Source organism: Podarcis melisellensis (genome assembly GCF_964234715.1).
Source record: "Podarcis melisellensis genome assembly, chromosome: 5".
Taxonomy (NCBI): Eukaryota; Metazoa; Chordata; class Lepidosauria; order Squamata; family Lacertidae; genus Podarcis; species Podarcis melisellensis.
The window spans coordinates 10,905,935-10,930,192 of NC_138537.1; the positions used below are offsets into that span (position 1 = coordinate 10,905,935).

The window sequence follows — 24,258 nt, forward strand, 5'->3', positions numbered from 1 at the left end:
CCCATAAGGAGTCTCGCCGTGGCATTCTGCACCCGCTGGAGTTTCTGGGTCAGTCTCAAGGGCAGCCCCACGTAGAGTGAGTTACAATAATCCAGTCTGGAGGTGACCGTCGCGTGGATCACAGTGGCTAGGTCAGGGCGAGAGAGGTAAGGAGCCAACTGCTTAGCTTGGCGGAAATGAAAAAATGCCGCCTTCGTTATAGCTGCAATCTGCGCCTCTTCATCGATGCAGCAACTCCAGCAAATAGCATGACCCTTGGGAAAAGGCTACTGTAAACATGATGCTGATCCAAGACGAGAGTGGCAAGAGCGGTTTTACTCTGCCACAAAACCCCACTCTTGGCCTAACTTCAATGACACAATTGCTGTGAAGGTAAAACAGAATTCCATGTATGTTACTCCAGAGTTACTTTCCAGAGGATAGGCAGGATACTAAAGTGGGAAGCAAAGAGGTATACATGCCTATAGCTTCTCTCTAGTGCTGAAAGACAGGGCAGCTGTGGTTTCTCCCATTTGCCCGGCCTCAGCCATTGGCTGGCTGCAGGGGTGAGCAAAACAAGAATTCTGCTCTTGCCATAAGGCAATAATAGGGGGTGGATGAAGAGTAGTAAAAGAAAACCCACTGAGAAAGCTCACCACTGCTGACTTCCATCCTGGCTTGAGCCAGTCATACACATGTTCTACTATGCACGGGGTTCCGATTTTGGAACACCACTAAAAACAACCAAGATCTGCAGCGGTACATCAAAGCACTTCATATGTTGGCAGAGGCAACGCAGCCACCTCATCACGGACCAGGAGCTAAAATGCACAGGTTCTCCCTAGAACTAATTTGCGTTCAGGTAGTCGTGTGAATAAGCTCCAATTCTCCCCATCTTCTTTAGGGACTCTATAAACGGAGGACTGCTATTAAAGAATTGTGAGCTAATCGATAAACCAACCATGTTTAAATAAATTTTCGTTTTAGCAAAGCCTCCATACAGCTGCCTTTCTATAGCTCCTGAGGGGTGCAATACCTTAGACTTTAATAAAGGAAAGCTGCCACTATCATTTAGAAAGGAAATGCCATCTTTGGGACCATCTTGTTGCTAAACAAATATAGTCCTAATTAGCAACTTGGATGGATGACCACTAAGAACCCAATTCAGGGAAAGATGTATTTTTAAGTTAACCTCCTTTAAAAAAAGATGGGGGTTATGCCACCTTTACAATTTTATATTTAATCCCTTATTTAAGCAGGAACATACCAGAACCAAAACAGACTTCCAAAAGCAGAAGCTGAATATCTTTTAACTATTGGCCCTAACCCATTAGAATTTGCCTTAGCTGACTAAAATTAGCTTTGAGTAATTACTCAGTTCAAAGTTTTAAGCTTTTTTTAAAAAAAAAAAAAGTGTTACAGATTTAAAATGATTTCAAACAAATAATTAGTCTTCTGGTTGAACTTGCAACCCTGCTATAAATACACCACTGCGTTTACTCTGAGTAGTTCTTCCAGGAACAAAAATTCCTCTCCAGCTACTGCATCTTTCCTTTCCAAACACACCACCTTAGAGAGGGAGAGGCAGGGTGGGGACATTGTGAGTTTCCAAGTTTTAGGGTAACAAAAGATTGACAGCGACACAAAGCGCTAACTGGACACAAGCTGAACTATAAAAGCAAAGATTATACGGCAGGCATCCATAAATATATCATTTTTTTTAATCCCCCAGTGGGCCAAACATACTAGCTCCGAGCACTGCTTCCAGAATGGAACAATACTGCCTCAGTAAAGGAAAGATAAATAAATAGAAGGCTGTCCTCAACCGCTCAGAGGTGCTGAAGTCAAATCTGTGCTGCGTTCCTTGCTGCAGTTCTTAAAAATATTCAGGTTTGTCCTGTTTCTATATGCATTTACTCTGGCTAGGACTCTGGGCTGCTTTTGGGGTATATCTGCCACCAGCAGTTATCAAGCTTTCTGCCTTCAGGGCTTCATTCCACAATGAGCCACCTCGGCAAGGAACCACAGCAGATTTGCTACGGCACTGCCAATGCGTTATAGATTGTGTCTAAGAACGTGTTCTGGGGAGCCATGCTCAGTTGATGCAGGGCACAGACCAGATCCGTCGACAGAGGTGTAGCTAGGTGGGGGGTGGCACACCGTGGGGGGCGGCACTTACCGCAGGGCCTGCAGGCGCCCTAGCCACGCATGTCCCTTGGGTGGCTTGGGTGCCTGCAGGCTCTGCGCTGCCCAAAACAGCAGCATGGGGCTTGCGTCTACCCGCCTCCCCCAGGCTCAGCCTCCCTACAGCTGTAGGTGAGGTGGCGGTGAGGCTCAACACAGCACGCCCTGCCCCGGTTCGGCCCGCCCTATGGGCAGCTTGCCCCACCCCCATGGGCAGCTTGCCCTGGGCACCCAAGCAGCTAGCTACGCTGTTGCCTGGATGCCTCTTCTGTTAGAATTCCTGCTCCATGATTGCAGTCATGGGATTTTTGTCTTCCACATGACAGTGTTATGTTTTGACTCCGCACAGTAGGAAGTGACGGAGACGGGATGTTTGTGTTACTGTGTTCTGTGAAGTGGGACTATTGTCCTTTGTTCTTTTTCTCTTTGCTGTCAGATGCTAGAGAGAGAGGGAGCCATGTTGCAGTGCTCCGTGTGTGTTTATACGTAAAGTAGATTAGCCAAAATGCTGGGTTGCTGAGGTCTGTTACACAACTGCGCATACTCTACGGATCCCTAAGTGTGCTGGTGTCGGTTGGCATCAGTCACTGTGATGTTCGGGCTGAAGAAAGCTTATGAAGCTCCCGAACGATCGTCCAGGAGGGAGGGAACATGCCAATCGTGCATGTGTCTCTGCCAGGGTCCTACTCGAGTGTAGGCTGAACTCCTGACATCTTCTACCTAGTTATCAAGCTGTGCATGCTAGGTAAATACCTTGTGTTCTTCTTTCATCACCTGTTCAATGAGCTCAGATTTCGTTGGTGGTTTAGAGTATTGGCCTGAAAGGAGGCCATGTCCCAATTTAGCCCTGTAGTAGAGGAAGGGGGTAGGGGTGGGGTGGGAGTAGGGAAGGAGAGAGAAAGCACACAGAATGTTTCCCACCAGGCTCAGAGTAGGGAGAAAACAGCAGGAGGGTGAAAATAAGGCTAAATGTGGCCCATCTGTTAACACACACCCTGAACACACATCCTTACTATGATCCAACTAAGCTTCTTCCCTCTTGGCATCCCCATTTCAAAAAGCAGCAAGTCATACAAAATAGTGTAGTGTTAGCTATGTGGGGGAAAACACTCTCCATACCACATAGCTATGCTTATTACAAACAACAGGACTACTCTGGCGAAAGTCCAGGTCAAATCAAAGACAGCGATCAGATCAAAGTCAATCAAGCACAATCATTTCTCAAATGTCACAGGTGGTTCCAAAAATAAATTAAATGAAAATTGTAAAGCAGCAATACAAATACTGAACAAACAAAATCAACAAATGCTTGGCACTCTCCACAGAATGGAAACAGCTAAAGTCAGCTTTATAATCAATTACATCCTATAAGATAAAGCTACCGTGAACAATTGCCGCTACAAGCCGTGCCACTAACCAAGTTCAAAAGGAAAACTCTCATTTAATAAGAATGCCAAAAGGCAATTAGTACATTTCCCCCCATGTCCAGAATGGTGTTTGTCTGGATACCTCATAAAGGTTATTAAAGCAACAAACAATGTGGGAGATTCAACCATTCAGAGAAATCTGCTGCTTAATATAAAACCTGCCACTTACATTTGCGTGTTGAAATCTTGTGTTGGGTCTAGAGGAGAGTAGTCAAATATCCTTGGAAGGTTTCCCACGTACCTATCCAGAGAGAATTGTGGAGGAAAAAGAGAACATTCAAACAGATCAGATTGTTTTCCATTGACATAATTTGCTGAGGAGACCATTTGCTCCCATATAGTGTTGCCTAGGCCTTAAAATCTACTTCAAAGGTCTTGCTCTTGTTGCCATCTCAATATACACACTGTGACAAGAATGAGAGGCCGGACCTTTTCTATAGCAGTGCTGAGGTCTGGAATGCTCCCCAAGTCAAGATCCATCAGTCAGACACCATCTCCATCTCTATTCTGTCAGAAACTGAAGACACCTGATTCAATGGGCTTTTGACATATAGCATCCTTTAATTCTACTTCTGGTGGATTTTAATTGCTAACATTCTTAGTCTCTCACTACTGTTGGTTTTTTTCTTTGAACTGGTTGCATTGGGTGGTATCCAATGCTTCCACACTGCTGACAGAAGGCATCTGGCAGCAGAACGTGAGAAGAAGGAAATGTTCACCATTCCTCCTTCCCATGCACTTCCTCAAAATCTGCTCTGGAGGACTGGGGGTCCTTCAGGAACAGATTTCGGGGGCAGAGGGGGCTGCAGAGAGGAAGAACAGGAATCACTAGAAGTTCCTTCCCTCCCGTTTCGTCAGCATTGAATACCACTCATACGATCTAACGATCTGTCCAATTTGTATATTTATAGTTTTAGTGCTCTGTTTTTATCCGTATGCTGCAAAACCACTCTTAAGCACAACAGTAGAAGAGTGGTGTATAAATAAATGAATGCTTATCCTCAAATTTTGGAGGTTGGAATTGTGAGACACCTGCTAAAACTCCACAAGCAATACAGTTCCTTCTGGGAGCAAAACAGCAGTTGAGGTTCCTCTGTCTCCCCATCTCCATCTGGCTGAAGGATGGAGTGGATTAGTTCCTAACACAGCTATGCAGACCCTGTTGCCAGGCAAGAGTGTGCAGTTGACAGGGGGAAGGGATTCTAATGAAGAGCAATCCCCTCTGGCCAGGGGGCTCTCAGGGGATTCACACCACTGTGCTTGAAAGTATTTATATATGCACTCAATAAACAGATGGTTGCTGCAGGCGTTGGAGTAGAGGATGAAGGATCCCTATAAAATCCAGCAAGCTTAGGAGTGCTTTCAAAAAAAGAGAGATGGAAAAAATAAAACATGGGTTGGACATGTATCTATTAGACTCACTTCACATCTAACAAAATATGTACCGTATTTTTCGCCCTATAGGACGCACTTTTCTCCTCCAAAAATGAAGAAGAAATGTGTGTGCGTCTTATGGGGCAAATGCAGGCTTTCGCTGAAGCCTGGAGAACGAGAGGGGTCGGTGCGCACCGACCCCTCTCGCTCTCCAGGCTTCACGGACCTCTCTGCAAGCAGCGGGAGCACTCCCGCTGCTTGCGGAGAGTTGTCTGCATGCCGAAGCCTGCGCACGCTGAGCTCAGCGCATCCAGGCTTCGCGGACCTCTCTGCAAGCAGTGGGAGCCAGTGCTCGGCTCCCACGGCTTGCAGAGAGCTGCCTGTTTGGGGGCTGGGGTCGGGGGAAGCTCGGGCCTCCCCCGCTCCAACCCCGCGCCTGGGGGGGGGGGGAATAATTTTTTCCCCTTTATTTCCCCCCAAAATCCTAGGTGCGCCTTATGGGACGGTGCGTCCTATAGGGCGAAAAATACGGTAAAGTGAGAATGCAACAACTACATTCACCAATGGACAGGCATACTTCCCAGGAAGTCCCAATTAACCACAGATCCCTATTGGGGATAAGCATTGGGGCAGACCTGGAGTTTGCCATTGTGTACTGTAGCGAGCCTTAGTAGTGCAATGAGAAACATAAGAGGTTCTAATCTGGTTGCCGCAAAACTTCCCTAGAATGACTTACGCTCTCTGAAATTCAGGGATGCTGAAAATGGCTTGTAGGACAGTGTTGACATAGCAGCTGTTGCCCAGGTTTTTCATGCCCGTGTATCCTGGACCATACATTGGCTTTAGCTTCATGCCAGACTCTTGGATCACTTCCCATTCAGAGACTCTGGGTTTGATGTCATTATCTCTCGAGCCATTCTCCGTCTGAATGAGAAAAAAAAGCTTTTAAGCAGCAGCAGTTTTCAAAAGCGTATGTTATGAACTTATAAAGCAGGTGTATTTAAATAGAAAAATGAAAAAAAACCTTGTTCTGAGAACTTTCCCAAATGAAACACTAAGCATTAAAATAGTTTGCTTTCTGCTTGCTGAGATACAAATGTAATCATGTCTCCACCTGCTGAATTATCTAAGCAACTGCAATCACAACTTACTCCCACTTTTATAGCCGCAACACAGAAATAGCCACTGCTTTTTTCTATGGAAAAAACGCCCTCGTTTTTCTATGGAGCTTCACATGCAATATGTGATAAAAATAATAATAATGGAGAGTCCGATTTGCAGAGACCTAAACTTAGGGACGCGGGTGGCGTGTGGGTTAAACCACAGAGCGTAGGACTTGCCGATCAGAAGGTCGGCGGTTCAAATCCCCGCGACGGGGTGAGCTCCCATTGCTCGGTCCCTGCTCCTGACAACCTAGCAGTTCGAAAGCACATCAAAGTGCAAGTAGATAAATAGGTACCGCTCCGGCAGGAAGGTAAACAGCGTTTCCGTGTGCTGCTCTGGTTCGCCAGAAGCGGCTTAGTCATGCTGGCCACATGACCCGGAAGCTGTACGCCGGCTCCCTTGGCCAATAAAGCGAGATAAGATTAGGTCACGACTGGACCTAATGGTCAGGGGTCCCTTTACCTCTTTAAACTTTGCAAAATGTGACTATACGGTTCAATCCTGGGCAGGAGGGCAAGTGTAGCCTTGGTTTCCAAATACACATATATTGTACATCAGGGTTGGGGAACCTCACGCCAAAAGCAGCATTCCGGGCCTCTGTATCTGATCCTAAGTTTACAATCATTGTTCCAACCACTCGCAAGCAGCCCCCAAAAGATTCCCCAGAAGGTAATGTGGTCCCTGGGCTGAGAAAGGTTCCCCACTCCTTTCTCACTTCCCACTCTACATGCTTAGAGCCTTACCGAACTCAGAATTTGTAAAAATGTTACATGGAAAAAATACGAGGCATTACACTTACTTCTGTAAAACAAGAAAATCTTTAATAAAAAAGAAAGAAAGAAACAGCCTGGTGTCATTTTATTATGTTATCAGATGCCTTTTAGCAGGAGAACATAAACTGAAAAGCAGATTATATATTTTAATGGAAACTGTGCTTTTCCAATTGAGGCACTGATTTTCCCTGCTATTTTCCATGACTGCTGAAGACACAGATTCTGAATAAAAGGAAAGCCGCTTACTACATGCATTTGGAGCATATCAATGCCAAAATGTGCTAAGTGTTTGGCTATGTGTGGGTCCAAAACCGCCTCCTCTTCATCAAAGGAATAGACATCTGCAGAGAAAAGAAGAAAAAGGACTGCTCACTGAGTGTTACCCATCAGCGTTATTTAACAACAGCATATTCTTGAAGCTTTACCACCTACGTAATACGCCAAGCGATAGTAATTTTGCTGCACACATGCCAGCGCAACTATTAAGCAAATTCTGGACATTCTGTTCGCTACCAAGTTCTCCACATTATAATGGTTCCATTGGCAACCAAGAGACCCCTATTCTAAGGTGCCCTTCAGACATTGCTGCAGCAGCTTGGTGCGCCACTGTTCTGTGGCTTCATCCCACATTGCCCAGGGCAATTTGAGAGGTGCAGAACAAGGCAACTGGCTCTGTCCTTGCAGCAGTGAGCTTTCAGGTGTTAGAAAGAAAGTCACAGCCAAGGAGCAGAATGAATGCTTTCCACACAGTAGTTCTCGGGTTCAATCCCTGGAATCTCCAGTTCTTTTAAGGCAGGGGTGCCCAAACTTTTTTCAAAGAGAGCCAGATTTAATAATAATAATAATAATAATAATAATAATAATAATAATAATAATAAATTTTTATTTATACCCCACCCTCCCTGGTTCAAAAACCAGGCTCAGGGCAGCTAACAACAAATTTAAAACACTTAATTGTAAAAGTAGCATAAAATACAGTATAAAAACATGAATAGCAATAAAATTCAGATTTGATGAAGTGAACATGCATAAGGGCTGGCCAAAGTTGTTGACTTTTTTTAGGGTTCAAGTTGTTGAGCTTTTTTTAGGATTAGACACCAATTAACTGCCATAGGGACTGGATTAGACAGACACAGACTTTGGACATGCCTGTTTTAAGGTATCAGAGGGCAGACTTTCTCTGCCTTGAAATTAGAGAGCTACTGCCAGTCAAGAGTAGAAAATGCAGGGCTGCATGAACCAATGGTTTAGTATAAGCTCAGTTTGGCTCTACCCACTGGCCAGAGAACAAAAAGGCCACTCAGAGGTTGTCTCTTGCCTGGAGAAGGGGGAAGGGTTATGAACCCTGCTCCACTAAACCCAGAGAGATCCTCCCCTCCAGAAATTAAGAGAGACAGGGATTGTGGGATCGCTTTTCTCCACGAAATCAAATCGAAGCAACTGGTAACTGGTACACAGATGCTCTCTCTTGTTCCCGATCAGAGTGGCTGCCTACCTGCAAATGAAGAGTCCCTCCCTCTCCACCAGGCTGCAAGTAGCTCCTCTGCCTAAAAAACTGTTAGCTAAAAGCCAGGGCGCAGCACAGGTCAACCCCTGCCTTTCAAGAGGAACATAACACAGCAAGGGGAGGACGGCCTTGTTCCTTCATCAGCAAAAGAAAGAGCAGCTGCTGAGAACTTTCCTGACCCACCTGCCAGGAAGAACACTCTGCTCCAAATGCTACACCCTTGTGCAAATTAATTGAGACAAAGCATGTTTTCTATTTTACTCGTAATCCTGTACTCAAAACAAACACAAAAAGTCAGTTGATCGTTATGGTGTTGGAAGCCTGCAGCCAACAGAAGGAATGATGCTCTGGCCACAACATATTGAGGTTCTACAAAAGGGAGTTATTCCAGAGCTGTAAAAAAGAGGCACCCTGATGGCACTGGGATATTGCAGCAGGATCTAGTCCCCCACCCCCCACCCCATCACACATTGAAAGTGGTGAAGAAATTCATGACAGAGCAGCAAATACAGGTACTTGATTGGCCAGGGAATTCCCCGGACGTAAATCCCATTGAGAATTTGTGGGCTATATGCAATAGTCGCCTCGGTGCTGTAGACTGTACGACTATGGAGAAGCTCATTCAGGCGCTGGTTCAAGTGTGGTACAGGGATCTGGAAATCAAGAGTGACTGTTCGAAACTAGTAGACTCCATGTCAAACCGTGTTCAAATGCTGCTTAAAAATAGCAGAGGTCATATCTGTTACTAATGTATGTATGTGTGAGTTTTATACATGTATATGTGAGTTTTGTACAACAAACTACATTATTTGTTTCAATTAATTTGCACAAGGGTGTAGTTGCTCTGGGGCAGAAGAACCTGGGACTGCACTTCAGCTATGAAATCTACTGTCAGAAGATGCAGTGATGATCACCAACACCATACTGCCTCTAATGCTGGAGGTAGTATGTAGTCAGCAGGATGTGTAGCCACTGAGAGAGCAGCTGTGTGGGCTGTTATGTACAAAATAAGAAGGCAGACCCACTCCCCACCGCCCAGGTTCTTGCATAGCCTGCTAGTTGAAAGCAGACAACATTTCCCTTGATGGCACTAGCAGTCCAAGAAGCTAGTAAAAAGGTGCATTGCAGGAGACGAGATAGCCCTTTGGGTCTCTTCCAACTATATAATTCTATGATTCTAGGAAGCCTTGCTTTACCAGCAAGTTCAAGACAGTTGCAACAGACATCAGCACATGCCAGGTGTGCCTCCCCACAAATCCTCAGTTGCTCTCCTCGTCCCTGTAAGTAACTCCTTGCGTGCTCCCCCAATCTCAAAGCATGGGCTTACTACACATAGTATCACAGGTGTGGATCCAAACTTTCCTTCCGTTTAATGCAACGGAGTTCACGGAACATGCCTCTCCTGCCTCTATTTTTCCTCTGCAGCCCCCCTCAATGTGCCCCCTCAATGTGCACGCGAACACACCCCACAAAAATCTGGCCCTGGGGTTGCAGGAGCCTTGGGAATGGTGTGGCACATGGTGTCGTGGGCTGCAGGGGGTAGGAGTTGGGAGCAATTGCTCCCAAACCCCCAATTGCATGGATGGAGGAGCAACTTAGGATCCAAGCTGTGGCGTCTAAACAGGCTGGCAAAGATGTTTTTCTCCATGAGGCAGACCCATTAAGGACTCCTATGTCTGTTTGTTTATATTTGTTTAACCATCCCCTGCAGGAGGTTGCTGGGCTACTCTATTCCCTGAATCAGGCAGGCATCTCTGGCCTTTGGCAACCTGTCGATGTCTCCTCTTCACTTACAGCACAGTATGGAACCAGTTCATCTGGGTTTTAACTGTAGCGGATTTAAAGTTCAGTGTACGTGCGGCAAAACAGAAGGATGAACAAGACTGTGAACCAGGAGATTAAAGCTCTGCACTTGAATCTGAAAGACCTGCATTCAAAGCATACCGTGTGCCTTTGGGGCAAGTCATCTCATAGCTTCCCATCTGCTAAGGAATATATTGCCATCTGCTAATGCTGATATTGCTAATGAGGGTATGTACAGTAGTTCAAAGGATTTCCACCAGGGTCATGAGGCAGTCTGAGATAGCCGCCTCGGGTGGTAGAATCCAAGGGGTGCCTCCACAGGCGCATACCATTGCCAGAGAAGTGGATGTGGCGGCTTCCTGGTTCCAGGGAAATCTCACAAGAGCCCTGCAAAATCATGCAAGAGCTCCATGAGGTTGTGCAGAGCCTCATGCACCCTTCCCGAGACACTGGTAAGAGAGACAGAGTGCCTTGTTTACCCAAGATATTGAGAAGGTTGTATGAGGCATTTGTGTGATCTCGTGGGCCTGTTGCAAGAGCTCACCAGAAGCCAGAACCAGAATTTCTGCAGAATGAACCCAGATGCCATAGGCATGCGATCCTGGTAAATGAGGCTTTGGCAAGGGCAGAAAGGTGAGGAACTTCCCATTTTGCCTCAGGCAGTGAAACAGGATAGGCCACCCCTAATTTCCACCCTCTTTATTTGAAAAACGATAATAACAAATGACCTCTTTCTCCATAAGAACAGTGGAAGGAGAAACTTAAAATTTGCTAGAATTTCAGATCTGCTACTGCTGCTAAATCGCCTTGTAATCCTAATTTGGGTTCAAAAGCAGCATACTAAGGTTTTATCAGAGCTAAAACCGTGAGCATCATCCAGCCATATAATTTCTGGCCTCCTAAATCCTGCAAGGCAAAAACAGGAGCAGTGTTCCTCTCGATAAGCGCTGCGATGTCCAGCTGAGAAAGTCCAGCATTCTCTCCGCTAGTGTCTGCCAAGGGTGACCCTGCTGGCATTTATGGATAGGCATGGTGCCCTTCTGCTGCCATTGCATGCCAAAGGAGTCTCTGTTTCCAGGTACATGTTATTGTTCCCCTCTGTAAACAAGAGCTCAGTGTTCCCGTGCTTTTCCAGTTAAGTCACAATGCTGTGCGACACCTGGAAAAAGTTTGTGTGCTTTATCAGAGCCACCTTCATCAGAGCCACCTAAATGAACCTTGGGTTACATCTGTAACAGTATTTGAAGCATTTCACTTCAGCTGGAAAAAACATCCATATGGATGTCTGACTGGAGATAAAACAAAACAGGGACAAAACAATAACATTTGAAACCTTAAGCCCATGCAAATAAGCCACTCCAGAGGCCAGCTGAGGTCAACTTTTGAAGTGCTGATAGGTCACTTGGATACAAATCTTTGTTTGCCTTTCATTGCCATTTTACCCCAACTTTTACATTACATCCATGCCAACTGAGGATTACATTTCATATTTCTGATGAAGAAGGCTCCAAGCCACAAAGGCTTACGACATAACATAATTTGTCAGTCTTTTAAAGTCTTACAAGATCCTTTGTTGTTTTCGCAGAAACAGATTACAAAGCAACCCCTCTGGATATCTTTAAAATTTCTTCTTTTTTCATTTGAGTTTGCACTCAAGGAACCCTGGAAATGCAAACTGCACTAATTCCTTTTAGCAGTTATAAGAATGGGATGCAACCGAATCTTACAGTTCTCCGCTGACATCAAAAGATCAGTACACTTTCAAACCTGAATTTTTCACAATACTGACTGCAAACTTGTTTCATATTTCCTTTTGTATTTAGGACCCTCTGGTATCTAACTGATCACAAATTAGACAAAAAGAAAATATTAATGATTAGTAAACTGCTCTTGTTTACTGTAAGCAGGAATAAAACACGTTGTCTGGCCTATTGTGTTTTTCGGGGGGGGGGGCGAAGGGAGCGAAGAGTACACAGAGAACTATTGTCCCTCCTCCCCTCCCTTCTAAAAGAATTGTTTGCAAGGATAAATGATAAAGATTTTAAAGGTAACCTAGGATACTTAAAAGACTACGTGCATGTTTAATTCTCTGCTATGGCTCTGTTCTATTATTAACCAACTGAAATCTGTACTGTTACGCAAATTCCCACTGCAATATGTCGGTCCTCTTAATAGCCTGCTTTGGCCAAAATATTATGCAGGTGACTCAAGACCAGAGCCTTTGATCCCCACCCCACCCCTGGCCAGATGGAAGCCCTCCAGAGCAGTATGTCAATCGTGCATCATGATGGGCACATAAGCCTCATTAGCATCCCTTCTTCTAATAAATTTTGTCCCTATGCCCTCAGTGCACAACCATTAACAATGACAAGAGGCCACTCTGCCCTTTTCAGTCGCAGCCAGAAGTTCCAATGATTTATGTGCTTCCTGACGCTGCATTAATTCTACGGCAAGAGTTTGGGGGTGGAAGGAGAGCTGCAGAGAGCCGCCAGCTGAGCCACAGGGCCCCTGGGAGCCGAGTAACAAAAACGTGGCTATGCTGAAGGGGTCTGCAAATCCCTTTGTTCTAAACGTGCAGCCTCCCTTGGATGTTGCACACTCAAGCCAAGCACCAAATCTGTTTTGCCGTGGCAATACTGAAAAGATGTGTTTCTCCGCTTTGGCTAGCTTTGCAGCAAAACTGTGTGCATGGGCAGGAATGAGAATCCTTTGAGTTGCACAACATGGCCAGCCTTTGTTGAGAACAGTCAGATGTGTTCTCCCTTACTGGCCTTTCTGTGTGGTTCCAGTATTGTTTGAAGGACGTATCCTGTCAACTACAGAACATAGCAAACTCAACGTTCAAAACTCTGCTCAGTCATTAGGCCCAGAGTTGCAATCCTGCGGCCCAGAGTTGCAATGTAGAAAAGATATCATCCAGGACACTTGTGCATATCCCAGTTCTGTGAGAGTGCAGAATGTTGTATCTCATCCCGAATTCAGCTTCTGTAAAACCCCTGCTTACTTCCTCGTTTTCCTACCCTCTTCTATACTACATGTCTGTGATAAAAGCAAGAGACAGTGATGATGTGGGCTACCTGATAAAAGGTACTTATTTTCCTACTGACTAACCTGCACCATCGGGAGTAATTGTTCCAAGCTTCACTGCTAAGGGATAACCCATCTCCTTATAGTGTTCCAGCGCATGTCCATTTCCTCCACTGCCGTAAAAGAACCACTTTCCGCACAGTACTGACCCATCTGTGAGATTCAGCCAAAGATTCTCCCGCAGGTCGCATTTTGAGCATTTCCAGCCACTGAAAAGCAAGAAACATTCAGGGGTTAGATTGGCAGTACTGGGGAAACCTGGGTCTACCTCCAAAACAAGCAAGTGGCCAAGATTCCCACACTGGATTAATCATAGGGTTCTACTTGTCAACTGCCAATGGGACAACAACAATCTGCTGCCATCTGAGTAGCCCCACATCACCAATCCTCAAAAACTGTTGTTCTTCATTAACGATAACTGTACGGAGGAAGAAATTCAGTATTGCTCTGTTACAAATGTTTTCTTAACATAAGCGTTTCTGCTTGTCTGAGGAAACAAGCCTCTCCTTCTTATGTTCACCCCTGAGCTGCCCAGAGCCAATTGGGGGACATGCAGGGAGCCCTCTTATGCAAGGAGAAGTCTACTAGGAGGATCTGTTAGTTGAATCTGGTCCATGGTGCTATCAATATATATATATATATATATATATATATATATATATATATATACACTGTATATATAAAGACCAATGTAAGAAAAGGAACACAACAGACATTCAGCTCTAGAAAAACTTACAACCAACATTTCGGTAGTGGGGGGACAAAAAGATGGAAAGGCAGGAACAGGGAGGACTGGGTAAAAAGGGATTAATGTGAGCAAACTGTCCTCCTATACTGCGTATTCAATACAGAACACTCAATACAAACGTGTCAAATAAAGCAGAAAGACCTGCCAACGGTTTAAAACATTGTATATTAAATGTTATAAAACCATATAACGTACAGCAGAGCACTTTAGAATCATTTAATTAACTTTAATGTCCTTTGCGTGAGGCAGATAATGGATTAATGCAGTGTTAATGGGTATGAAGAAAACATAAATAGCTGCCAACAGGGAACTTAATGGCTGCTGCAGACAGAAAATGAGAGGAGTGACAGATAAGATGGTTTCTATAAAAGTGTTGCGCTATATATCTATGTGCTATGGGGTGGGGGTGGGGCCCTCCTGGAAGGTCTTACCCGACAGCTCCTTAGCTATTTCTCTCTGTATCACATTATTCTTGGCAAGTGTGGTTTTCTGGTCTTGTTCTTTAACCAGGTACCTATCCTAACCACCCATCCCCAAAGGCATCCAATTGGTTAACATGGGATGGAGAGCTGGATTAGGTGGGTTCTGGGATCTGTTCCACAGGGCAGTTCTTAGGTAACAAAGTGCAACAGTCTCACCTGGGAGGAATCCTGACTCCATTGTCCATCTGTACAAGTGTGTTGGCATGTTTGGAGACTTGCAGCTCCTCTTCCCATGAATCTGGGTCTTGCTTCCTATAAGGAGATTTCGAACTGAGGACTGCGTCGCAAGCTATCGTAACCTAGAGGTAGGGGGCAAAGTCAAAGTGAACATAAAAGGCAATGTAAAAAACCAAAACCAAAAGACAAAACTATCCCTATGTAATAATAATAATAATAATAATAATTCATTATTTATACCCCGCCATCTGGCTGGGCTTCCCTAGCAACTCTGGGCGGCTTCCAAAAAAATATTAAAATACTGTAATACATCAAACATTAAAAGCTTCCCTAAACAGGGCTGCCTTCAAATGTCTTCTAAAAGTCTGGTAGTTGTCGCTCTCTTTGACATCTGGTGGGAGGGCGTTCCACAGGGCGGGTGCCACTACCGAGAAGGCCCTCTGCCTGGTTCCCTGTAACTTGGCTTCTCACAGGGAGGGAACCGCCAGAAGGCCCTCGGAGCTGGACCTCAATGTCCGGGTAGAACGATGGGGGTGGAGACGCTCCTTCAGATATACTGGACCGAGGCCTTTTAGGGCTTTAAAGGTCAGCACCAACACTTTGAATTGTGCTCGGAAACATACTGTGAGCCAATGTAGGTCTTTCAAGACCGGTGTTATATGGTCTCGGCAGCCGCTCCCAGTCACCAGTCTAGCTGACGCGTTCTGGATTAGTTGTAGTTTCCGGGTCACCTTCAAAGGTAGCCCCACGTAGAGCGCATTGCAGTAGTCCAAGTGGGAGATAATCAGTGTTTGCAACCAAGTACACCAGTAATGATAAGCAATTAGCTTTCATATAGCACTTTAGAATGATCAAACTGTTTCCGTAGTCCTCACAAGAGCCCTGCAAGGCAGGTCAAAAGTATCCCTATATTGCAGAGGAGTAGTGTTAAGACTAAAAGACAACATATTGCCCAAGGCCATCAAGTGAGTTCAAGGCTGAGTCAATATCTCAGGAAAGGATTCAGCAATGCAACACATACACTCTCGGCCATTGTATTCCACTGCTCTACCAAAATATAAGGATCTGCCTTAAAACCCTACTTAAGCTCAGTGTGGCCTGGTCTAGCAGTTCTCCAAGGTCCCACAAATAGGTCTTTCCCAGGCTTGGCACCCATGATCCTTTAAGAGTGAAAACAGATTAAATCAGTTTAAATCCCATTCTTTGTCTGTTACCCACACTTACCAAAGCTGGCAACTCTTCTATGTTGGGTAAAGGAATTTCAAAGTGGTCTGGAAATATGACAAGTTTAGCTTCATCCTCAAATTCATAATCATCGTTGTTTAAATCACCATTGGATTCTAGGTCTGAGAGGGAGAGAAAGAGAAAGAGAGAGAAAACTCAGAGCATTAAAATGATAACAGGTAAAGATATTAGAGCTACACCAGGCTTTGCTAGGGAAATTCCCAGGCACCTAGTTGCTCAAGTTAGAATCATAGAATCATAGAGTTGGAAGAGACCACAAGGGCCATCGAGTCCAACCCCCTGCCAAGCAGGAAACACCATCAGAGCACTCCTGACATATGGTTGTCAAGCCTCTGCTTAAAGACCTCCAAATAAGGAGACTCCACCACACTCCTTGGCAGCAAATTCCACTGTCCAACAGCTCTTACTGTCAGGAAGTTCTTCCTAATGTTTAGGTGGAATCTTCTTTAAAAGTTAACACTTTTAAATCAATTAGCAGGACAACAAAAGTTCAAATGTTAATTCAATAAACCATGTACTCTCAGGCAATATTTTCTCTCTCTCTTTAATTAAGCCTCTTGAGGAAAATTTCAGTTTTTTTAAAATGACAGCTTGTTTATTCAGTACATTCCAACCTTTCTTCCTAGGAGGTCAAGGCTATGTACGTGGTTCTCTACCACCCACATGTACCCAAACTGTGAAATTTTATTTATTCATTTCATGAACATATATATGGTGATATATATATAAAACACTTAATACCAAGGCAGCCTCTTGGCTTGCTGGAGGAGAGGACTGGAGTGAGAGAGAAGCACCTGGAAGACTTCAGCATATTTTCTGAGCTTATGTTCATTTCTCCTACTCCTCAGTTATGTACTTATGGGAGCCATCGCCCAGAGATGCAAACCAAGTTTCAACCATCAGCCAAGCAATCCGTTTGCCCTAAACAGTGAAGACTTCTGGTTCCAGTTGTGGGTGGCTGTTTTAGTATAGCTGGTGCAATGGTTTGTGAACTGGACATTTTAAACAATTGATTTTTTTACTGTATTGTTTATATTGGCTGTTTTCGACTGTACACCCTTTAGGGTAGAATTCTTATTCTGACTGTGTACAGCCCCCTGGACACTGATGTAATATATAAACAAATATATAAACAAATGTTAACAAATAAGCTGGTTACAACAATACAATACAGTGGTACCTCAGGTTACATATGCTTCAGGTTACATACGCTTCAGGTTACACACTCCGTTAACCCAGAAATAGTGCCTCAGGTTAAGAACTTTGCTTCAGGATAAGAACAGAAATCGGGCTCCGGCGGCACAGCAGCAGCAGGAGGCCCCATTAGCTAAAGTGGTGCTTCAGGTTAAGAACAGTCTCAGGTTAAGAACAGACCTCCGGAACGAATTAAGTACTTAACCCGAGGTACCACTGTATCCCTATCTATAAATACTGAGACTGATAAACTACAATACCAAACAAAATTTAGAATCCACAAAAAGGGGAAAAAACATGGCATCACATTGCGAAACATCTTGAGAGCCAGGGATCCCTCTCCTCTTGCCAAGGCCTGACTCACAACACACCCACACAATCACATCACATCCAGAATCCCTCTTAAATACTACTAATTTCCCTACGGCAAAAGCAAAAATCAGACAATACTCACAAGCTCATCCAATGTCACTTTTCCTGCCAATGCACACCAAACACTCCAATATATCTTGTCAATCTCCAGACTACAGTCATCCATCGCTCCATTCACCCTGCTAGTAAATGTGCTGCAAAAACAGTACAGTGGTACCTCGGGTTACATACGCTTCAGTTTACATACGCTTCAGGTTACAGACTCCGCTAACCCAGAAATAGTACCTCAGGTTAAGAACTTTGCTTCAGGGTGAGAACAGAAATTGTGCGGTGGCGGCGTGGCAGCAGCGGGAGGCCTCATTAGCTAAAGTGGTGCTTCAGGTTAAGAACAGTTTCAGGTTAAGAACGGACCTCCGGAACGAATTAAGTACTTTACCTGAGGTACCACTGTACATTCAGTTTGGGTTTCCCCAATACCAGTTCAACAGAAACCATGCAGACGCTCAAGGTTAGTTCTCTCCTTTGCCCACTCTGCCAACCACCCCTTTCCTATACCCCCCCCCCCAGGCTCTCCTACATACAGTGGTACCTCGTGTTATGTACAAATGCTGCGGGTTATGCGCTCCGCTAACCGGGAAATAGATGCCCCTTGTTGCGACCTTTGCCCTGGGATGCGAGAAGTCGTGCTCTGGTGGCACGGCAGCAGTGGGAGGCGCCATTAGTGAAAGCACGCCTCATGTTATGAGCGGTTTCAGGTTACAAACGGACCTCCGGAATGGATTAAGTACGTAACACGAGGTACCTTTGGAAACATCTGTTGTGTGGCAAGGCCCTGAACCCTCCCCCTTAGTTGGAATAAAGACACTTGACTCAAGTATTTTAGGTTAATGGGCTAAAAAAGGCCACAACTTTATTGGTTACAGAATGTGAGTGGTTTTGGGTTAGGCATTGGAATCAAACTGACTATATCTGACTCCTGACCGCCTACAGGAAGTTTCAGAAGGGTTAACCACCAGTAGGGGGAGTTCTGTTGATGCACATCAACTAGGAACTCCCCCCACACCTAGGGCCACCAATACAGCCAGGGGTTGTGCCATGGCTATACCAGGAATCAGTCTTAGGTTTCTTCCAAGATCACAAAGGCTGCAACAACTCCAACCAGAGTTATAACTTTGACTCTTTCCCAGTTCACACTCATTGATTGAATTTCAATTCAGTGCTTCACCTGAGGCTCACGGAGCAGTTCACAATATAAAAACACAAAGTACGCAGTGGCGTAGCGTGGGTTGTCAGCACCCGGGGCAAGGCAAGTAATTTGCGCCCCCTAACCCGTGGATTTGCGCCCCCTAACCCCCAGATGTTGCGCCCGGTGCGGCCGGGCCCCCCTGCACCCCCCACGCTACACCACTGAAAGTACGTAACACAGTAACAATCAAAAACCAATTTTAAAAACCCACAGTTTAAAAGACCATAGATTGTTTAGTTCGCCAATGGCCCATTCCCATATACAGGTGGAAAATCAGAGAGGAAGTCACCAGCTCCCATGTATAAAAGGGTGCTCAATCAGTTATTGGGGAATGCAATTACAGAATCTTCTCCCAATTGCTAATACTAATCATATTTATTTTAGCCAAAAGGTATTGATGAAACACTATACCTAATAGAACAAATATCTCCCACAATTCAACACTTACACGCAAAGCGGAAGGTATATACAAGTGTAATGGCTACGTTTTTTTTAAAAAAAATGTTTTTATTAATGATTTACTTGGGTTTCAAAAGTACATACATTGTCTCAGTTTTCAGATCATGGAGTCATTTTTATAGATCAGTTATATTTGATGTGAGACTTTAATATTGTATACAGTATAAGATTGGGGAAGGGGGGAAGAAGGCGGGTATTAAACTTTCAGTCTTTTAGAGAGAGGAGATCTTGAGCTTCAGTGTCTAGACTGAGAGGCACAGCCTGCCTTCTAATCCTAGGTGTTGAGTCAGGCTGTGATTTGGGGCTGTGGGAGAGACAAAAGACAAAGAAATAACAAAATCTGTACTTGCTCAGAGGTACTCTCAGTCGCACTCCTGCCATTGTGAAGAGAGTTTCTGGGGCTAAGCCCTGCTGAGACTAAAGAGAAAACAATTCTGCCATGGAGGAAATAATAGTATTATGCTGTGTAATATATGGGGGGGGGGGTTTCCTTCACAACGCAAACTGAGTCATCTAGTCTGAACCTCTAATTCACGCACAATTCCAAATAAGCTGCCAAAAATTCAGACACCTGAATTACATGCACACCCCTTCATGAACAATCTCAGATTTAAAGTATGGAATGGGCTGTATGTAGCCAATTTATCCAGAGGAACAAAAAACTTTGAGACTGCAGACCCTTTTCCTTGCCTTCCACACATTGTTTGACCTAAAAGAAGGGAAGGGATGAGCTTGCTCTCTGCAGCAAGCTCTTTTCAATCCCAATGGCCAATATTTTTATTTCTTCACTTCATTAACTACTGAGGACAATTCATTATTGGCATAACGCACCCATTATAAAATATGGGTCCATTCCAAATGGAAACATGGGAATTTCACCGACTTAAAGTCAGAATACTTTCCAATAACTGGATGTTAATTACTTTGCTGGCAAGAATGACCCCCATCAGGAAGTGAAGCAGTGACCTGGAGTTGAAAGGTTCTATTATTTCAGTCAACTAACTAATCCCTTGAATTACCCAGCAATTATGGGAAATTAGGATCTTGGTCTTCACATCTCAAGCAGCATTTCAGTTATTTTATAGTTATAAATGCTACAGCGTTGTCCCTTCTGACAATTTATGAGTCAAAAAGTCCAATGGAAACAAAAGCTGCATATAGAACTTCTGGGTTCAAGTATTTCTTCAATGCAAGCAACTATTTCCTGGACTTGATGAGTTTGAGCAATGAGCTTAAAGATCTCTTTCACAGGGTTCTTTTAGAAGGAAACATAAAACTTCTACAATATACCGGTAGTTTCAATCATGCTAAAGGTGCTAGGGAAATAAGACTTTCATTGAGGAAAAGCTGTATCAAGTTTCAGGAAGCAGGCCATATATTTGGAATTGACAAAAGTGCTTTCAAAATTCTACAATATTTCAGTACTAGAAAAATTCCTGGTGCCCAGCCACGCAGGTGACTAGTAATCTGAAACCTATATTTTAGTATTGGTAGGACAGATCGTGAAGCTGAGGCTCCAATACTTTGTCCACCTCATGAGAAGAGAAGACTCCCTGGAAAAGACCCTGATGTTGGGAAAGATGGAGGGCACAAGGAGAAGGGGATGACAGAGGATGAGATGGTTGGACAGTGTTCTCGAAGCTACCAGCATGAGATTGACCAAACTGCGGGAGGCAGTGGAAGACAGGAGTGCCTGGCGTGCTCTGGTCCATGGGGTCACGAAGAGTCGGATACAACTAAACAACAACAACCTAACAACACCATGCTCGCTCCTGCAAACAAGGACGCCTCAAAAACGCCTTAGCCTGAACCTGATCTGGAACCTGATCTCCAAGATCTTTCCCAAACTGTGTAGTGAGGAACAAACACCTATGCACATTTTCACATAAATCACTTCACTTAAGCTCAGCATGAATGTTATGATGGGCCTCTTTGATTTTCATATATTTTGCAAGATATCTGATATTTGTGCAGAGGATGATACAAGGGTCCCTTTTACACATCAGTGATGGCTGTGGGATCCATCTCTTTTTACTTTAGTATAAGGTAGAGCTTCTCAAGACAACCTTTTAGCACAGAGGTGAGGAATCTTCTTCAGCCTGAGGGCCACATTTCCTGCTGGGCAATCTGCTGAGGGCCACATGCCAGTGGTGGGTGGAGTCAGAGGTGGGTGGAGCAACAAATGTAAACATGACCTTTGTACAGTAGGCTAGTTTCAACGGACTTGCAGAGAGTCCAAGGGCCAGACAGTGCGGCCACATTTGAGGGTCATGGCCTGAGATTTCCTGCCCCTGTTTCTGCACCTAAAGTGTGAAAATCAGGTACTCAAGTTTTCCTTGCTCAAGTACAGTGGTACCTCGGGTTACATACACTTCAGGTTACATACGCTTCAGGTTACAGACTCCGCAAACCCAGAAATAGTACCTCAGGTTAAGAACTTTGCTTCAGGATGAGAACAGAAATCGTGCTCCGGTGGTGCAGCGGCAGCAGGAGGCCCCACTAGCTAAAGTGGTGCTTCAGATTAAGAACAGTTTCAGGTTAAGAATGGACCTCCAGAACGAATTAAGTACTTACCCCAAAGTACCACTGTAAGGGCGTAATATAATTAACCTTAATCTAATTAATGTTTACAGGATTCTGCTCTCTGGAAATTCCCTGCCGAGCCCTGCAATATTTTCTAGTTTATGAAGGGATAGATAGAAGAGACCTGGAATAAATGTAAGTTCACCATCCCTTAAAATGTGTGTGGAGTTGGTAGAGCATGAGACTCTTAATCTCAAGGTCGTGGGTTCGAGCCCCATGTTGGGCAAAAGATTTCTGCATTGCAAGGGGTTGGACTAGATGACCCACATGGTCTCTTCCAACTCTACAATTCTGTGAAATGGGTATCTTTCTTTCAAAATGCTGGAACAGAAAACTGAACAATTCTCTGGATGTTGCTGTCCTTCTATGACACAGAAGCCATCTTGATAAAGAGCTCTCTTCCAAAACTGATGAGCGCTTCAAGGTGTTTGGGTAGCACTGAGAGGGTCTCCGTTATTCCCCTTCAGCGAAGACTCCAGCTGCTGCCAGATAAACTTATTAAAATGTTTGAAAAAGCTAATGCAGAGAGTACATTGCAATTCCCTTCTACGGGGCTGGAAGCTCAGTGAATCAGAACCTCAGTTTTAAAGCAGTGCTGTCATCAGAAGAGTCACAACCAAAGGTCACCAAAACCGCACTTTAAAAAGAATAGGCGAGAGCAGGCAAAGCAAAATAAGCGATGGTGTAAGCCTGCGGGGAAGGCGGGTGAGCACAGAGGGAGAGAAGACGGGCCCAGAAGCTGTTATTTTTGGGCAAGCAGTCAGTAGGGTAAATTTCCTTCAGATGCCATCTGGCCAAGTTCAACGAGCACGTCACTCTAGTGACGGACGATGACAAACGCTTGGCCACCGGCTGACTGAAAGCAGCAGCTGAAGCCCAGCTGCAGGCAGACAAGGGAGCCGTAAGCTAACATGCTGGAAGGGGAAAGAAAATGGGGAGCTGCTTGACTAGACATGCCCAGATCAGATTTAGATGTTACCAACTGAATGTGCTATTAATAGCAGTATAAATCGGATCCCGAGCTGGGCTCCCAAAGAGGATGCCCACTGCACTCAAGGAAGGGAGATAAGAAGAGGATCGCGCACAAGTGCAGACTTCCCTTTTACCCCTGTATTTCATCCCATCCCAGAGAGTATGAGCTGCTGCAGCCTTGACTGAATGAGAAAGCTGGGAAGTGGGGAGAACCCCATTCCATGTTCATTTGTTCATTATTACATATACCATATTTACACAAATCTAATGCGCCATCAACGCAGTGGGAATGTGGGTGGCGCTGTGGGTTAAACCACAGAACCTAGGACTTGCCAATCAGAAGGTCAGCGGTTCAAATCCTCGCGACGGGGTGAGCTCCCATTCCTCGGTCTCTGCTCCTGCCAACCTAGCAGTTCGAAAGCACGAAGTGCAAGTAGATAAATAGGTACCACTCCAGCGGGAAGGTAAATTGCATTTCCATGCACTGTTCTGGTTCGCCAGAAGTGGCTTAGTCATGCTGGCCACATGACCCGGAAGCTGTACGCCGGCTCCCTCGGCCAATAAAGCAAGATGAGCACCGCAAACCCAGACTTGGTCACGAATGGACCTAATGGTCAGGGGTCCCTTTACCTTTACCCTTTAATGCACCATCGAACCTAATGCACACCTCCATTTTCAAAACCTTTAAACCAAAAAAGTAGTTGCTGGTGCCATCAAATCTAATGCCTATGCTAATGTTCACGACGGAATTTGGCCAAATGAGATGTGCATTACATTCGAGTAAATATGGCATGTCTTGCTTCTCCTTCAATGAACTCAACGGTTCTCTTCCTGCCCAATGTTCATGTCCCCATAATGACGCTGTGAAGTAGGTTAGCCCCCAGAGAGAGTCACTGGCCCACATGCTGAGCCTTGGGACTCACTGGGGTTTGAACCCAGATCTTCCCAGTCCAACACTCTGACCACTACATCTGACTGCCTCTCAAAAGTCCAACCTAAATATCCACAATTTAACGAAAAGGAGCAGAAACAATTAGTCCAGTTAGAAACATACAAAGATCCAACAGCCTTGGTATACCAACTGTATGCCTCTATATACCAACATGTGGGAAGGGTCATTTGATAAATGAGGGTCTTCATCTGCCAGAGGAAACTGATAAGAGACCACCATGAAGGTGGATGCCAAATCAAAGACAATTCTGGTCTGCCATACAGGATTATTGAAAGAATTATTATTGGGTAGCCAACATGGTGTCATCCAGATGTTCTTGGATTATTTCTTTAATTTAGCAAAATTCATATACCACTTAATTCACAAAAGCCTCAAGTGGTTTACGCAAAGCAACGTCTTGATTTATTTTATTTAACAAAACCTATATACAGTACTGCTTGATTGTAGTAGAACCTCTAAGCAGTTTACAAGGAAAATGCAACATTCATTAAAGGATACTGATAAAACTAAACGTTAAATATACGTCAAAC

The 24,258-nt window shown here is 44.6% G+C and overlaps 1 protein-coding gene across 2 annotated transcripts in view; it reads right to left on the bottom strand.

Annotated features, from left to right (window-relative positions):
* Positions 1 to 24,258, bottom strand: part of USP13 (ubiquitin specific peptidase 13) — a 70,242-nt gene that overhangs the window by 24,390 nt on the left and 21,594 nt on the right. For both annotated transcript variants that reach the window (XM_081910906.1, XM_081910905.1), the window contains exons 4-10: positions 15,930 to 16,051; positions 14,685 to 14,827; positions 13,323 to 13,507; positions 7,148 to 7,242; positions 5,701 to 5,888; positions 3,760 to 3,831; positions 2,917 to 3,010 (exon numbers count right to left, since the gene is read on the bottom strand). In XM_081910906.1, coding sequence (XP_081767032.1) covers positions 2,917 to 3,010; positions 3,760 to 3,831; positions 5,701 to 5,888; positions 7,148 to 7,242; positions 13,323 to 13,507; positions 14,685 to 14,827; positions 15,930 to 16,051 — 899 coding nt within the window. The remainder of the gene's footprint in view (positions 1 to 2,916; positions 3,011 to 3,759; positions 3,832 to 5,700; positions 5,889 to 7,147; positions 7,243 to 13,322; positions 13,508 to 14,684; positions 14,828 to 15,929; positions 16,052 to 24,258) is intronic.